A 16,780-nucleotide genomic window follows, 5' to 3' on the forward strand; every position below is an offset into this window, starting at 1 on the left:
CACAAAATTCATTTTCTCAGTGATATTCTGTTCCTGAGAAGTTGTGGCAATTTTCCACAGTGCCTTGATGAGAGGCAGATCATTTTTTGAGCTTTTTAACAAGAAGTGTAATAAACTCCAGGAATTCTCTTGGCTGGTGATAGACAGGAGAAGGTTGTAGAGGATATTTTCTGCTTTCAGCACCTGAGAACTTCTGTGGACTTGTACTGGTTATGATTAATTAGCGTGTCTGATGTTGCAAAAGTATTGTTGCGTATTTTAGGCATTTGTGTGAGCTGTAGAATTGTATAAACAAGCTGGAATACAAGAGGGTTTTTACCCATCTAATGTGGTTTTTTTTCTTGAGTGTTTTCTTGAGTCAGGCATCAGTGACCTGACACTTGAACACTGAAGCACCCAGCTGAAAAATACTATTCACAATTGAAATCTTCCTGAATAAATTACTGCTTTTTCTCTTTCTTAACAGTTATTTCAGCAAAACTAAAGGAAAAGAATAAATGGTTCGGACCTAGCCCGTACGTGGAAGTCTCAGTAGATGGACAGTCAAAGAAGACAGAAAAATGCAACAATACAAATAGTCCAAAGTGGAAACAGCATCTTACAGTGTAGGTTTGGTTTTATTTTCCAATTTATATGAGCTAAATTAAAGCAATTGACAGTGGGCTTGAAGACTGTTTTTATTTTAAGCAAGGAGTGGAATTTTGCATGAGGTGGTGATGTTTGTATAATTTTTAGAGTAAATATAGTACAGTCTGAAATACATATTTACAAGCTATTACACTGCTTGTGCTTATATTTTATATTGCTATGGAGCTGTAATTCTGTGAGTAGTAAGGGCAGTAAAGTAATTTAGTGTTAAAACTGGTGGTCCCATGCACATTTTTGTTGCAATATTTAAAGTTACGGTTTTCAGAAGTGCTGTGGATGAAAAGTGTAGCTGTTCTTTGTGTCCTGCTGTAGTGTACCATGCCACAACACAAGTAGTTGGCTCTGTCTTGTGCACCTTTAAATTCAAGCACAAATCCAAAAGTCTCAATTAATTTATGCAAATTGTTAGTACAAAACTAACATCAGATTTGAGATGAATACAGCTGTTGATGTTTGCTTGGCCCAGTATTTGTGAATAAAAAGATACACAAGTTCTATAAAATTAATTTTTCTCTTAATGTCACATGGAACTCTGGGATAAAGATCAGTCTGTGCTTGCACATTGGGGACTTTTCACAAGGGCATGCCAGATAGGGTATTAGAAATAGTATAGTATAATATTTAGTATAGTATAATATTATACTATATATAGTATAGTATAATATTTCTATAGTATATATAGAAATTCTTCCCTAGGAGGGTACTGAGGCCCTGGCACAGGTTGCCCAGAGAAGCTGTGGCTGCCCCGTGCCTGGAGTGTGCAAGGCCAGGCTGGATGGGGCTTGGAGCAGCCTGGGATAGGGGAAAGTGGGGTGGAATGAGATGGGCTGCAAACCATTCAGTGATTCTGTGATTGGCTTGTACTTAAACTGTAGATTATTCTTCTTGAAGCACCTGGAACATTGCCTGAGGAAAGCCTTTTTTGTATCTGTACTTTTATTGTAATTTAGATTATTGTGAGGTTTTAGTTACTACTATTTACTACCTTACTTTGCACTTACTAAGAAAAAGAAAATCTTCCGCTTTATATGCATGTAAGTGTAGAAGACCAGAATTTTCTTTTACCTTTTGAAGCTTGCCTTTTTCGTTTTTTAATGGGAATGTTTGTAGTGTGTGCTGTGCAAATCCACACAATAATACATGGGCCATTTTTGCTCTTGTTGAGTAAAAGCAGAGCACAGACACCCCGTGTATATCAACTTCATTGAAAATTACACTAAAGCTGCATGAAGCTTAGTGAGGTAATTTGTTTTTTAGGAAATATCTTGGCACAGCTGCCTATATTCAGATTCAGGACAAAAAGGAAAAGTGTAATGGCTTTGAGGATGGATCCTCTTGGGGTTCCTCTCCCTGGAGTTTGTTAGGTGAATCTTCTGAAGGCACTGGCTGACTGTGAAAGTCTGGACTTATCAACCAGATACAGCTGAAATTACCCACTGAGAAAATAAGCAGTCATTTGTACCCATTTTTTACAATGAAAGTAATTTAAAACTATATAAATGTTAGAGTGTTCATTATAGAAAAAGAATATCAGTATTAAAAATTACTTTGAAGTTGATGTCACAGAACTGACTGTGTATTACTAGGGAGTTGCAGGTAGTTTTTCTATATTTCCCTTAAAATAGTAATAGTAGAAAATGTATTTGGTCTGTGAAGAGTCTTGCAACAGTCTTGATTGACATGACATATCCAGGTGACATGAGAGTTTAATAATTGGAAATGGTTTGATGTTACCACCATCATTTCTTTGTTTTTTAATAACTTCTAGTGACAGTGGAAGTAGATGGTTCTGTTCACCCCCTTCCCCACCAACAAATGCTCTAACAGTGCTCAACCTTTTCTTTTCAGAATTGTCACTCCTGTAAGTAAATTAAACTTCCGAGTTTGGAGCCATCAAACATTAAAGTCTGATGTCCTTCTGGGAAGTGCTGCTCTGGATATTCATGAGACTTTGAAGTCCAACAGTATGAAACGTAAGTCTGAGGTGGAGGGTACCTCAGAGTGCCACAGTTCCTCAGGAATTGTCTGTTAGTGGACATGAATGCTGTGTGCACCTCTGGAAATGGCCCTTGAGGGTTCCTTTTGGTGCTTCTGATTGCTTTTATGAGCTTCCTCCTACTTTTTCAGGGTAATCTTTTTTGGTTGTACACAGGCTGCTAAGGTGTCCCTGAAAACAAGATGTTTTTCACTTTGCTATTGTGTGCAAGAGTGAGTGAAAGGCTAATTAAACAGAGGAGTTTCCTTTTACATACCTTAAAAATTAAAACTGTGGTTGGGACTGGTGCTAGACAGGAGATGTGTAAAGTTATTTTTGTTCTAAATAGCGCTACAGGGTTAGCACTGTTAATGTTGCATTATTTCATTAATCTTGGAACTAGTTAGGGCTTTGGGCAATATGTGCATCCTGGGAAGCTTGAAGGAGAAATACAAAATTCTACAGAGCCATTATGTCACCCCTGAGGCTGCAGCACAGAGCTCTGTGCTCTCCTCCTTTTGTTCTGTCTGTTAGGGAAGCATTGGCTTCCCAGCTCACACATGGGTGTTGCAGATGAAGAATGCTGACAGCAGCAAGAGCTGCTCTGCTGGCAGCAGATTTTCACCCAAAAATCCCTGTGGGTCAGTGCCTTTGCTGTCTGACACCAGGCACCTGTTGGAGCTCACTGGGGTTTATTTCAAACCCTTTCAGCAAGAATGTTTAGTTACGGTTCTGTTTCACTGAAAAACCTGAATATACCATTGGTCTGGGGATATGATGGAAAATATTCACGTTCTGAATGTGAATCTGGATGTCGTTAGGTAAATGTGAAGCTTTTTAGTCAGAAGACAGAAATAATATCTGCTCTTAATCAAGAATAAAGTGAATTACACTTCCTAACTCATATACAGGTGCATTAATTGCTGTAGAAATGTGAGACTCAATCTCTGCTGTAATGATAATCCTTTCTAGGCAGCAACAAGATGATGCTCCAGCTTTGCACTTTTTGTAGAAACAATAACTTTCTAAAGACATATGAAAACACTCAGTTTTATCACACAAAAAATAATGGGGAGGCAGAGCTGTAGTTCTAGGGGATGTTTGGGGTTTTTTTCCCCCGTTGATCACTGAGGTCTGGAATCAGCTTCTTGAATAAAAGGCCATTTTTTCTCTTGCTGTAAGATAAACTCCCTTTGTTCTGTGTTCTTTTCCAGTGGAGCAGGTAGTGGTGACGTTGCACCTCGTCGGTGACAGGGAGCCAGCAGAAGTGGTGGGAGATCTGTCGGTCTGTCTGGATGGAATGCAGGTGGACTCCGAGCTCCTGACCAATGGGGAAGCCTCAGGTACAAGAAGTAAGTGACTTTCAGTCCAAATCTACATGTCTGCTATACAAAGCTGGTTTTGGGGAAGCTTTGACATAGTCTTTAAATAAGCCAAATAACAGCAGTTCCTGTAACTTTCTGTTTATAGAGATCAGAAATCTTATGCATTTTTGTTTGATGTGGAGTCATAGTTCACAGGGCAGACCTTCAGCCTTATTGCAACAAAATCAGATCAGCATCTTTATTTTCTGGACTTCGCAAACTTTTATCTAGTGATCCCAAATGTTAATGAAAGCCTCCAGCTTCCCTGAATTGTAATAACATCATGAACATCAGAAAAAGTATAAAGTTGGTTTGATCTCATCATCCTAGTAATAAGTATTCTGCTTACCAGGAGACATGGATTTATATTATTTTTTCTTTAAATAGCTCATTTAAATAAATGTGTTCACAGATTTAGTTCCCTGTGGAGAGCTGCAGAGAGGGATCCGCTTTCTGTTTCATTGGTGTGTGCAGTTTTCTAAACTGAAAACTTGAATACATGTAAAACACGTAATTACAGTAAAATAAAAGGTAGTTTTAATTCCCATGGAGCAGGACAGTGGAGCATTTCTGAAATACTGTACATTGAGAAGTAGAACTAGGTAAGAGTTACTTTACTAGAAAGCAGCAAGAGAGACTGGCTGCGGCAGTGACCAGCTGGACACTTAATGGGCAAGTTCTAGGTTTCTGTTTTGTGGGGGTGCTTTTAAAGTTCTCGTGATAGTTGCTTTGAAATTTCATCTGAGTATCATAGAAAAAATGAATTAATACACAAGTTCTGTAACCATTGTTTCTTAGAGCTTTTAGGTAATTTTCTTTGCATTTTGCAAAAGGATCAATTGCATAGACTGATTGTGTGGAATTTTATTTGTAAGTAAAAGCCAGATACTGGGATTTTGTGGGACCTCTAGAGCAGGGCTGAGGTTAGAGCAGGGATAGAATTATCTAGTGAAAGTACCAAATTTTCCTTTTATGCAGTGCTTGATTTTCATCTGTGCTCTCTTGGATTTCCCAAAGTTCACCTACTGAGAAAAAGGTGGGGAAAGTCATCCAGGTGGTGGAATGGAGCATTATTTACAGGGTTGGGCTTGGCACAGCAAGCCCAAGTTCAGTAGAAGATTCCCAGATAATTGGGTGACTGGAGCACATAAGGAAGGAGTTAAATGTTAAAAGTAGTCTGGCACACTGTACAGAGTAAAGGCACTTCAGGCAAACACTTTGTTTATGGAGTTGCTTTTAAGTTAAGATTTCTCTTGCTGGGATTTAATTCATTTCATGCACAATCCACTAACAGCACATTATCCTAAGCCTTTCTGTGACTACATCCTTGTCTTTGGCCTAGATGTGTCCACAGTTCCCATATGAACTGAAAACTGATTTCTTTATTAATGACATTTGTTGAAGTCTATGGAAATAGGTTTGGTGCTCTCTACATGAATGAGCAGTTCTGTGCTGCATATTCAAAGTTTGCAAATGCTGGCACAAGAGGCAAATATTTCCAAGCTGGCTGAATAAGCAGTTGCAAAACATTTGCAAATCTAGGCTGAGCTGCTGTAATGCTTTTGGAGTGCAGCCATATTTCGTACCTGCTTCAGTGCTTTTGTGTTAATAGTTCACTGAGAAAGGGAAGGGTCTGGGTTAAAGACCCCAAGAAAACAAAGCCCCCAGCCAACCAGAGAGGAGATTTCAGTGAAGTTTTTACCCTTCCTGCTCTGCCTGCCATCACTGAAAGGGAGAGAGAATGAAAAACCAGCTCCACTTAGAAGAATGAACATTCCTTTATACTGCTTGAAAGACAGGGTTAATAAACTGTGTGTATGTTCAGGAGTATTCATACAGTCAAATTATGTCCTTACATATTCTATAAGGTGGAAGTATTACAGTGGCAGTGGTTAAAAAAATTGTATTCACACACACAGAGACATGCAAAATCTGTACAGCTTTGAAATCCAGTAGATAAGCAGCACACAGTGTCTCGCCTCCATACTTGAAAGAAGCGTGAGCATTAAAGGCTGCTGCTTTCCTTGGAAATGATTCAGTGTTGCTCATGCTTCTGTTGTCTTTTTCTTCCTGGTATTTAAGGTCCTACACAGAGTGAAAGCTCCAGAGTAAGGAGTGATACACGGTAAGACTTTTTTCCTCTTTTTTTTTTTTTATTCCGCCTTTTAGTATTCACCGTTTTGAAAGAGGAATTGTGTGTTTTGTAAAGAAGACAATGAAAAATTTATGAATATGCCCTGCAGCAGTATCTGTTAAGATCTGAGCATGCCCTAAACAAAAATATTGAACTGTTGCTCAGCTCCATTGTTTGGCCTGTTTTGCCTTCATACCTGACCAAACTTTTTGTTTTTTCCCTTTGTGTTCCTCATCCTTCTCCCAGTAATCACCCAAAGTAAATTATATATTTTTAAAACCTCAAACAAATGGCACTGGTTGTTTTTACACTGGTTTGCTTTACAGCGTGGGGGTATCAGCATTATATTTAGCTTTGTTAAGAAGATCCCAAAAGCTATCTGGCACTTAACGTGTGCTAAGGCTGATACCAGATTATGAACCTTGCTGCCTGGTAGGATAAGAGTGTGCACAGCACCGTGTTACTTTAATTAGTTCCCAGTATTATGAGTATTTTAAGGATCTGTACAAGGCATAGCACTCTGGATGACTTCTGGAGTAGCCAAGCTAAATTCTGCTTTCTTTTAATAGGTTGTATTCTTGGCTATGTTGTCTGAAGGCCTCCTTTGAAAGTTTTTTGTGTTTGAAAGAATGTTTGGATGTCTGGATATTCAGAATACCCGAGTGTATATTAGAATAATAACAACAATAGTAATAATGATTCAGTTTTGGTATCAAAAAGGGGGCATCTGGTGGTCATTGTGAGGATCATGTAAATGATCAGGAAAGTGACTTTCTACAAGGGCATGACATGAAAGACCAGGGGGGAATGGCTGAAAAACTGGGGCTAAACCTCTTAGAGGTTGAGGTCACTAATGATTTGGACCCATTTTCAGAGTCATTTACTTTGGCATTGGTGTAGTATGAATTATGTGCACCACACCTGGTGTAGAGTAAAAATGTGTTTGACCATGATATTGAGGTTAAAGGACCACGATTTTACTTATGCCTTATGATTTACTTAGTCTTATCTACTGGGTTTTATTTTGTGTACATTTAAAGGAATGTAGTTTTAGAGGTATTGGGTTAAAACTGTAACATCTTCCTTTATTTCTGATGATGGCTTATGTGCTTGACCTGTAAATCCACTAGAATTTTGGTTGGCAACATTTTTGTTTTGCCCGACATATACTGAAAACAAAATGCTTTAGAATAAAGGTGTAGGTATCTCTAACTCTGTTTAAGGAGCTACAGATATATCAGAATAATACTCAGCTAGGTGTAAGTGAACAGCACAGCATGGGTTAGTACTGCTGTGTAATTTCTTAATTCTTGTGAGGTTGAGCAGTTTATATTCGTAGCTGTTGGTCAAACGTTAATGCTTAGTCCTGAGTTCTCCAGCCTATTCCAGAATTGAGTTTAGAGGAAAATATATGTATGCATAAGTAAGATTTCTAAAAATTTGTAGCATTTTGTGTGTTCTGAGCATATGCCAGCCCTGTGGAGGAAAGGCACACAGGCTGTTCTCAGGTGTTAGTCAGCTTCTCATCTCATTAGGGACTCATGGCTTTAGCTGAGCAGCAAAATCCAGAGCCTGGACCTAAGGGCAAGTGTATCAAATTGGGAAATGACAGAGGAGGTTTTGTTATAGACATCTGCTTCACCACGTTTCCGTCAACTGAGGTTTCAGGTACCTCAGGAGGTGAACTCTGAGTGTGTTTATACAGCTGTATAGATATTTGGAATTATTGTGAATGTTACAAATTTCACCTATTTGTAACTGTTGCATTCTAGTGTCTTTCATGTGTCTTTTCAACCCCGGTGAAAGGTGTCCCAGGCCAGGCTGGATGAGGCTTGAAGCAACCTGGTCCAGTGGAAGGGGGCTGGAATGAGATGAGCTTTAAGGCTGTCCCAAACCCTTCCATGATTCTGTGATTTGCGAAGTTTCATATCACCCATGCACTACTACAACAGTTCTCTGTGTCTTTTCCTACAAAAGGACTAACTCAAATGGCCTTGAAAACTGTGAGGATGCTGCTTCCAGTGAAAACAAGACTGTTAATGGCAGTGACTCTCCGTTACTCACAAATGGAAACTGCAAACCTGCCAGACCTCCCCGGCCTGCCAGGCCCCCGCCCCCCACTCCCCGCAGACCGCCATCGGTTGCCGGTACGTCCGTGGTGCTGGGCACTCCTTGAGTGAGCTTAGCAGTTTCTGCATCTGGTGTTTAACTGCACTTCTGATGGTGAATGCTTTGGCAGGTCATTGCTGAAGGACTGTTTTTTAGCTTGCATTTGGTACATGTTGTTTAGTCACTGTTTCCACATCTGCTCAGGGGTGGTGGCAGTCAGTCAGTGCTACAGAGAGTGGACCTGGGACCAGGAGAACACGAGTGTTGCTGCTGCACTAAGGCTCCCGCTGAGGGTGACATGGAATCCACTGAGGGACTCACAGAACTGCCTCAAGTTGATAATATTGAGTGCTGAGATACGAGCTATTGGTTTCTGCAATTGCAGTTAGATTCTGTGAAGTTGCAGCACTTAAATCATTCATTACTCTTCTCTGCTGAAATGGATAGATTTTTTTATCTAGTTATTCAAAAACTACCTGAAGGCTGCTAATTGTGAAAAGTTATTTGATGTTTTTGTGGTAATTCCTTTATCCCATACAATGCAATGTTTTGGTAGTATCATTATTACAATTGATAATTGCTGGGTCTCGATGGGCCCTGCAATACAGTAATTACTTGAAAAGATTATTCCAGTGCAGTTAGTTAATGAGACCTGACCTGTGTTCACCTTCTAACCCCATCCAGCAAATGGTGTGAAGATAAAACAAAAAACATTTAAAGGATGTCTGTATTCCCCTACCATTGGGATTGTTACTTTCCATATCAGATATCAGATCTCCTCTTGAAAATTTTATGCTTATCATCACTGAAATTATTATTCCAAATAATAAATGAAAAATAATTAATTCATTAGTACAAGGAGTAGTTTTGAATCATCATTTAATATTTACAGAATGCAGACAAGGTAAATATTTATCAGAAATATCCAAATGCTGTTGATGCCCATTCTTGGATTAAAGCATTTTAACAGTGAAACAGAATTGCTGTTTAGTTTTTGTTTGAGCTGCAAAATGTGGCTGTGGAAACAGCAGTTCCGGCAGGTTTGCTTTTGTAACATGTAACTTCTACAATGGATTGGTGATAAATGTCAGTTAAAGGCTTTTTCTCTTCTCTCTCTGACATTGTAGCAAGTGCAAATGGTCCTTCATCCACATCCACAGAAAGTGATGGGGCCAGTGCAGGATCACTGGCAGGTACAGCCTCAAATACACCTTCAGAGCAGAGCCCTGAGGGGGCAACAGCCGCAACCACAGCTCCTGCCACTCCTGCACTCACCACTCCTCCAGTGTCGAGACAAGTCCAGCCAGTAAATCCTTCACCTCAGGCCCTTACTACAGTCAGCCAAGGTCCTCTTCCACCTGGGTATGGCTTTAATGACTTCTTTCTCCCCGTGTGTGCTGACTTTTCTGGTTTTACTTTTATTTTATTTACAGCAGGTTTAACAAACCATTGATAACATCTGCCTTTTGCTGCCTGACAGTAATCCTCCAATGTGAATTCGGAGGATTTATAACTGTTTTGTATGGTCGGTCTTCAAGCATTCAAGGAAAGATTTACTTCTGATCTTTATCATAAGTTCCCATGTCAGTGAAACCTAGCTTTAAAAGGGTGTGACAGCTTATTGTCTTCAAATTAAAATAAAGTCAGGTAGGAAAATATGGGTATGGATAAGTAGAAGAAAAGCTGCTGTTGCACTCCTGAAGATTTGGATTTCATACTGCAGCTCCTAAGAGTAGCATGGACATGCTGCTGTACTTTTGGTACATGTGGAATTTGTCAGATGGTTGGCCTGTTGTCTCAAAGCTCTCAACTTTAAAAAAACAACAACAAAAATGTTTCTGGGCTCTCTGAGGGAGGGAAATCAACAACTTCCCAATGTGAATGGTGTAACTGGTGAATTACCTGCCTTGATTTGCAGGTAGTTAAACCAAAAGGTAGGAGACATCTGAATTACTTCACAGGATAACAGAAATAAAAAAGTGGTCTTGAAAACATCGGTTGTTGCTTTATAATTTTGCTTTCAATAGAAAGGGCAAATACCTTTTTTTTCCCCTGTGATGTTACATCTGATGCAAATACAGGGGCAAGTCATTATCCCAAATGCTGCATATGCAGAAAGTGACCAGTGCCCTTGTGGTGATATCGGCATATACTTGATCACTGAAAATGTGCACATATTGGATTAATGCTACTCTAAAAGGGGATTAAGATCTACAGTTGGTTCTGTTCATCAGGTTATTGGTACACTTGATACTGAATGCAAAATTTTGCTAAAATTGTACATCTAGGCACGAATTTGAGCTTCTGTTTCCCAGAAAGGTGGTCATATACAATATTTCTTTATTTTAGTTGACATAGAATCACTGTTAATATGAATGGTAGCACTCTGTGCTGCACACTGTTCTGGTGCATCTGATGAGCCGAGGGTTAGTTTTAAGCATTTTGTTTAGAAATAAGCATTTTATGAAAACAAATGCTTCTCATCTTTATGCTGTAGATGAATGGTTGGAGTAGTTTGATCTGGAGGAAGAATAAACTTTTTTGTCTGTTTTCAGTTGGGAGCAAAGAGTAGACCAGCATGGTCGGGTGTACTATGTGGATCATGTTGAAAAAAGAACAACGTGGGATCGGCCAGAGCCTCTTCCTCCAAGGTGAGCCAGGATCAGCCATACAATCATCTCAGATGTCTGGGTTTTTCAGGAATTAATTGCCTGATAGTTTGCTAAAGCTGGAACAGATATTTGAAAATGGAAATGTGAATCCAGTTGTTCCAGGTTGTCTCCAAGGAGTGCATACAGAAGAGAGCTGAATGTCAAAAATAACCAAAACTGAATTTCCTGTCAAAGATTAAGCAAGTGCATCTTTACTGACTGAGAAACAGATTTCAGTTAAAGACAGGCACCCCCAAGAGTAAAAGACAGCCAAAACCACAGAAAAGTGTTTTGGGTCTGATGTAGCTATCAGCTTGAGCAGGAATGATCTTGGTTACCTCTTATCCCGAGGTTACTGTTTGCAGGCCTTTGATCTTGTCTCAGGGCTCCCAGCTGCCAATTTGTTATGCACACAGAAACCAGCTTTCATTATTAAACTTCTCTAGCTCTTGGCATCAGAAAAGCCAGTGATATTAGTTCACAGTTGCTGTTACTTATTTTTTAACAATATAAGAAAAATACCAGAGTTGTTCTGTTGCACTTTTTCATCCTCAATGGTTCACACACTATCAAGAATTACAAAGTGAAAATGTGGGATAGTAAAGAGAACTTGGTATTAAAAAACAAAAACTGGCAGTCTCATAAATGGAGCCCACCTGTCATGTTTCAAGTTATTTTGAAATCTTCGAGCATATGAACTTGTATATTGCTGAAGCTTACTTAAGAATAGGAATGTTTTCTTTCAAGTTTTGTAAGTAGTACTGATCTCATATGAACTGAAAATCAAAAAAGAAACCCCAAAGAAAATCGAAAACAAAACACCAAACCCCACGTCCAAACCTTTCTTTACTGCCAGATCAGAGTGTGAGGAAGTCTTGTACTGAATAGCTTAAAGTGTCAGGGAGTTTGCTGTGTTTTAGGAGAAACCAGCAGGCTTGTGTTACAGGCTGGGTGGGATAACTGCAGTGATGCCAGCACAGTATGGACAGTGTGTTGGTATGGTTTTCGGACGGCACAGAAATAACAACATGACTCTCCATGATGGTAAAGATGAGAGCAAACTTTATTCTTCTACATTCTACTTTTATAGAGTAGTTCGGTACAAAGAACATGATTGGTTATTCAGCGTCTACACTCTTTAGTAAACATTTCTTTCCAGTAAACACGTTGGAAAAACACCACCTGCGGATGGTTTCTCACTTCCCAAGGTTTGTTTGAATTCCTCCTTTAGATTTCTCAGGCTAACATGAGAAAGTTGCTCGTCTGCCTTTCACACAGACACTAGCAGAGCCTGAAGCCTAAATTCAGACCAATGTCAGGCCCACATCTCCCCCTTTTAGTTTTTGCTGAGGGCGGCGTCTGTGTCTGTGTCCTCTCCTGCAGGGCCCTTGCAAGAGAAAAAAAGACAAACATGACACCAGAAGTCCCATTAGTAATCAACCAATTACTAAACAGAACTTTCATTGGGCACCAACTTAAATGGTCAGGGAAGTTCTGTGGCATTTGGTGTTGACCCTTCATAACCATGTCCATGCACCAGCGTCAAGCTTAGCTATTTACTAATTCTAATACAGAAAAAAACAAAACATCATTAGCCTGCTCAAAAATGGCAGTCTAATTTGTCAAGATCCATCACTCTAGGAATCATCCTTTCAGATAACAAGGGCTTTTTCTGCCTTTTAGCAAAGGACAGTGGTCCTTGCATTACCTGCAACCGCAAACTGATTTAATTTTCCAATTATTTGGACAACCTGAGTTGACCCTTTTTTTTTTTTTTTTTTTTTTTTTTTAAATGCAAAAATGCATGTGATGTTTGAAAGGGCAAAGACCCATTGCAGGATGTGCAGGACTGGACCACTGGTCACTCAATTGGCCCATGATACCTGTAGGATGTCACCTAGAAAGAAAGAATAAGAATAATAAAATTAATAAAAATATCAATAAAAAGATATCTGACTCCAAAAAAAAATCTACATGATCCCAAAGACCAGAAAGGCAAAAACCACAAAGTGAAATAACAACCCTTAATAACTACAAAACATACACCGAAGGCACGTGAAATATTACCTAAAATACAACTACATCTATGTAGGAAACTTAAATGAAACAACATCTACATTAAAACACATGAAAAGGAAATGTCCATTGAGACAAGATGTTGATCCTTAGCATCACTGGATGTCTTCTTGAAGTCTGGAGCAGGAAGTGACTCGAGGAAGATCGATGAAAACAGGACCATGCTGCTGACACAGGACTTCTGTTGTCTCCATAACTTCCAACCACATGGTCATCTTTGCAGTCTATATGACAGCCACTAAGGCTATGCAATGTCCCTTTTCACTCCTCAAAGGTGATGGGTAACACGACTGCTGAACCTGCTAATGATAAAACACAGGCACATCTTCCCCTTAAATTAACAAACTTGTCAGGCTCCACTGCCCTAAACTGATAACTTGTCAGACTCCATTGTCTAAATTCAACATCCAGGTTTCAGAATTACTTTTTCTTCAGGTTCATAACATAAATGTTACATTGTTGCCTGTTATCTTTTTGATAATAATTTTGATCAGCCCAGGAACTGCAAAAGCTGAAGTGCTTCTTTTCCAGTGAGATCCTGTTCATCCTTCCCGGGCAGGAATTCCAGGTTCACCTCAAAGATCAATTCAGCTATTATATTTAAAGGTCAAATTGTTGAGTCAAATAACTCATATGTAATTTTTTGTTAAAAATCTGGGCAAACAGGCAATTCCCATCCAGAGAGAGCCAAGGCATGGCCAGTGCCCAGCTCTAACTGCAGAGGAATCCCTTACACCAATTTTAAAAACAAACTTTCTAAAAATCTTATAATAAGAAACTAATATGGTAATTGACACCTCCTAAATTTGTCAGGGTAGAGATGCTCTGAGCTCAGCAGGCTCTTGAGATGGTCTGTGACCAGGATTGGAACTGCATCCCAAACCGTCAGGACAGAGGAGGCATTCTTACAAACTCAGATAACCTTGTCTGGAAATCTGAAAATATTTAGAAAATCATGAATGCAAAACTAGCATAGACAGCTAGGAAACAAGGAAAAATTCTTGGGTGACACGTGTCTTACAGGCAATTATAGACAAATAGCAAAGTACATGAGAAGAAGAAGCAGAAGCAGCAGCCGGCTGTAGAACTGTGATAACTTTATCATATCTGTGAATTCACATCAAATATCTTAAAAACTGAGATAAATCTCATAACTGATGGTTATACTGTAGAATTATTAATAATACTTGTGTTATCTGCGAAAGGCAACAAAGGTTGCTTATTTGTTTTTTGTATTTCTTGTCATTTTTCTTCTATTATGAACAGGCATCTGTTCACAGAGACGCCTTGAGAAGAAATGTTTTGAGGGAGGGGGGGAGGGAAAAAACCCAAACAAAATTCAACTGTCCCTCTAAAGGAAAAAGCTTCTGCTCACCTCAAAGGCGACGAAGCTATTTGGCCCTCCCTCAGTGGGGCTTTGGGGGCTCAATGGCCCCAGGGCCGCTCCGCGGAGCTGGGGGAAATCCAAACAAACGTGGCCCCCATTTCTATGTAAAAAAAAAAAAATTTCAAGCGAAGCAACTCCCACAGCATTATCCGCTGTCTAGAGGAACGGCAAGTTCCTCGTGCCCTATTCGCAGTCAGCCGCTTGGCCCGCAGGGAAGGAGTGGGGGAGCGAACCCCGCCGCTCATGGCGGGGGGAAGGGGGAAAAGGAGCGAGGAGACCGCTCCTCCGTTCCTATGACGACTTGCTGTGCAAATTCACGCGGGAAGGAAATGGAGGGGAAACAGAGAGGGGACAACGGAGCGGGGCTCGGCGGAGCTCAGCCCGCCGCCGCCCTGCCGCCGCCTGTCTCGAGCGGAGAGCCGGTGGCCCCCCTCACCGCCCTGGGGGGAAGCGGGGGGGGACGAAGAGGCAAAGCTGCTCCAAGCCGCCCGTCTCAGCGGCACCGCGCGGGGAAGGGACCTGCGCGCCCGCGGGGAGGGGGGGAAACCGAGTACGGAAAAACGAGAGAGAGAGAGAGATTTTGCAGCCGCTGCAGCGCCCTGGAGCAGGGCGGGAGAAAAACCGAGCGAGAGAGAGAGAAGGCAGGGAGATCGCATCCGTGCTGCCATGCCTCTGTCTCGACCGCACCCCCCATCCCCGCGCAAGGGAAAGAACAAAGTTAAAACACAGAGACACAGAGAAAGACAAGCCCTAAACTCACACAGGCAATCATAAAAACAAGCACAGGTAACGTTAAAAGCATAAAACACTCATAAAGTGAACTTTTCGCCCTGAACACACAGAAGGATACAGAGGGATCAAAGGTTTTCGATCCCGGTCCCGTCCGCAGGCCAGATGCTGGGCCACGCCGAGGAGGAAACGATCGTTGTGTCACACTCCGGGTTGGAATCTGACCAGCTGTATCTTGGACGGGCTAGCATCTTTTAAAGTCACGGTACAGACTAGTCGCAGTGGATGATAGCGCAGGAACCACTGCCAGCCATCCGTGGTATGAAGAAAGGAGAAGGAAGAGCCAAGGAAGCGCCGTCTCTGCCGGCCGGGAGAGGCTTACAGACGCTCGCTTTGATCTCGGCCAGACAGAACCGAAAGAGGTCGGGGGAGTGCTGGGCAAGCTGTCGGCAGCGAAGAATTCCAGCAGCTCTTGTCAGGAAAGGCACAAGCTGTCCTTTCTCAGGCTGGTTCCCCAGGTTTTTCTGGAACCTTTGCCCAGCTGTCTGTTCTAGAAATTAAAGTCCAGCTGTGCTGGGTGCCGTCCGACCTGCTGTTTTTTGGCAGGAGTGATCTTTTTCCATGGTCAGCAGGACCAGCATTCTTTAGAAAAACGTGGAGATATTTTGCTTACCTCTCTAAGGAGGCAGGTAGAATTTTCAAGCTTTGCTGCATGAATCAGTCCCGGCTGCGCTGAACTTCTTCGAAACGTCAGGTCACCAGATGTTGGTATGGTTTTCGGACGGCACAGAAATAACAACATGACTCTCCATGATGGTAAAGATGAGAGCAAACTTTATTCTTCTACATTCTACTTTTATAGAGTAGTTCGGTACAAAGAACATGATTGGTTATTCAGCGTCTACACTCTTTAGTAAACATTTCTTTCCAGTAAACACGTTGGAAAAACACCACCTGCGGATGGTTTCTCACTTCCCAAGGTTTGTTTGAATTCCTCCTTTAGATTTCTCAGGCTAACATGAGAAAGTTGCTCGTCTGCCTTTCACACAGACACTAGCAGAGCCTGAAGCCTAAATTCAGACCAATGTCAGGCCCACAACAGTGGTCTAGACAGCTCTTGAAAACTATTCCAAATAAACCTAAAAATACAGTAAATGGAATGGGTCTGACTTTGTATAGTATGCAACAAATAAAAATGATCCTTGTATAACAATTCTAGCTCTTGCATAATTTTAGCAGAGGGTACAAGGAGAAAAAACTGCTGATGATCCCATGCTTTCTGTTCCCTTCACCACATTGGTCTCCAAGTGCCTCTGAGCCCTTAAATTGCTGGCTGTTGACAACTGTGGCTTGTCTTTGTTCCCAAAGCTGGGAGCGCCGAGTTGACAACATGGGGAGGATTTATTACGTTGACCACTTCACGAGAACGACGACGTGGCAGAGACCAACGCTGGAGTCAGTCCGGAATTACGAACAGTGGCAGCTCCAGCGCAGCCAGCTCCAGGGAGCCATGCAGCAGTTCAACCAGAGGTTTATATATGGGGTAAGGAATACGTGGGTGACTGAGGGTTTGGGGTTTGGGCATGCCTGTGGCTGACTTTTCCCATAAAGGCAGCAGTCTCTGATATGGTTTATGATAATACATCTCTGTGTGTAGCATGGCAGGAAGGACTCATTGTAATGTTGGTTCATCTTGCAGACAGCACG

The 16,780-nt window shown here is 41.2% G+C and overlaps 1 protein-coding gene across 3 annotated transcripts in view; it reads left to right on the forward strand.

Moving 5' to 3' along the window:
* Positions 1–16,780, forward strand: part of ITCH (itchy E3 ubiquitin protein ligase) — a 63,849-nt gene that overhangs the window by 29,050 nt on the left and 18,019 nt on the right. For all 3 annotated transcript variants that reach the window (XM_063404699.1, XM_063404700.1, XM_063404702.1), the window contains exons 3-10: positions 467–605; positions 2,497–2,621; positions 3,838–3,975; positions 6,070–6,112; positions 8,099–8,268; positions 9,358–9,592; positions 10,786–10,881; positions 16,442–16,616. In XM_063404699.1, coding sequence (XP_063260769.1) covers positions 467–605; positions 2,497–2,621; positions 3,838–3,975; positions 6,070–6,112; positions 8,099–8,268; positions 9,358–9,592; positions 10,786–10,881; positions 16,442–16,616 — 1,121 coding nt within the window. The remainder of the gene's footprint in view (positions 1–466; positions 606–2,496; positions 2,622–3,837; positions 3,976–6,069; positions 6,113–8,098; positions 8,269–9,357; positions 9,593–10,785; positions 10,882–16,441; positions 16,617–16,780) is intronic.

Source organism: Prinia subflava, chromosome 8, assembly GCF_021018805.1.
Source record: "Prinia subflava isolate CZ2003 ecotype Zambia chromosome 8, Cam_Psub_1.2, whole genome shotgun sequence".
NCBI classification, from domain to species: domain Eukaryota; kingdom Metazoa; phylum Chordata; class Aves; order Passeriformes; family Cisticolidae; genus Prinia; species Prinia subflava.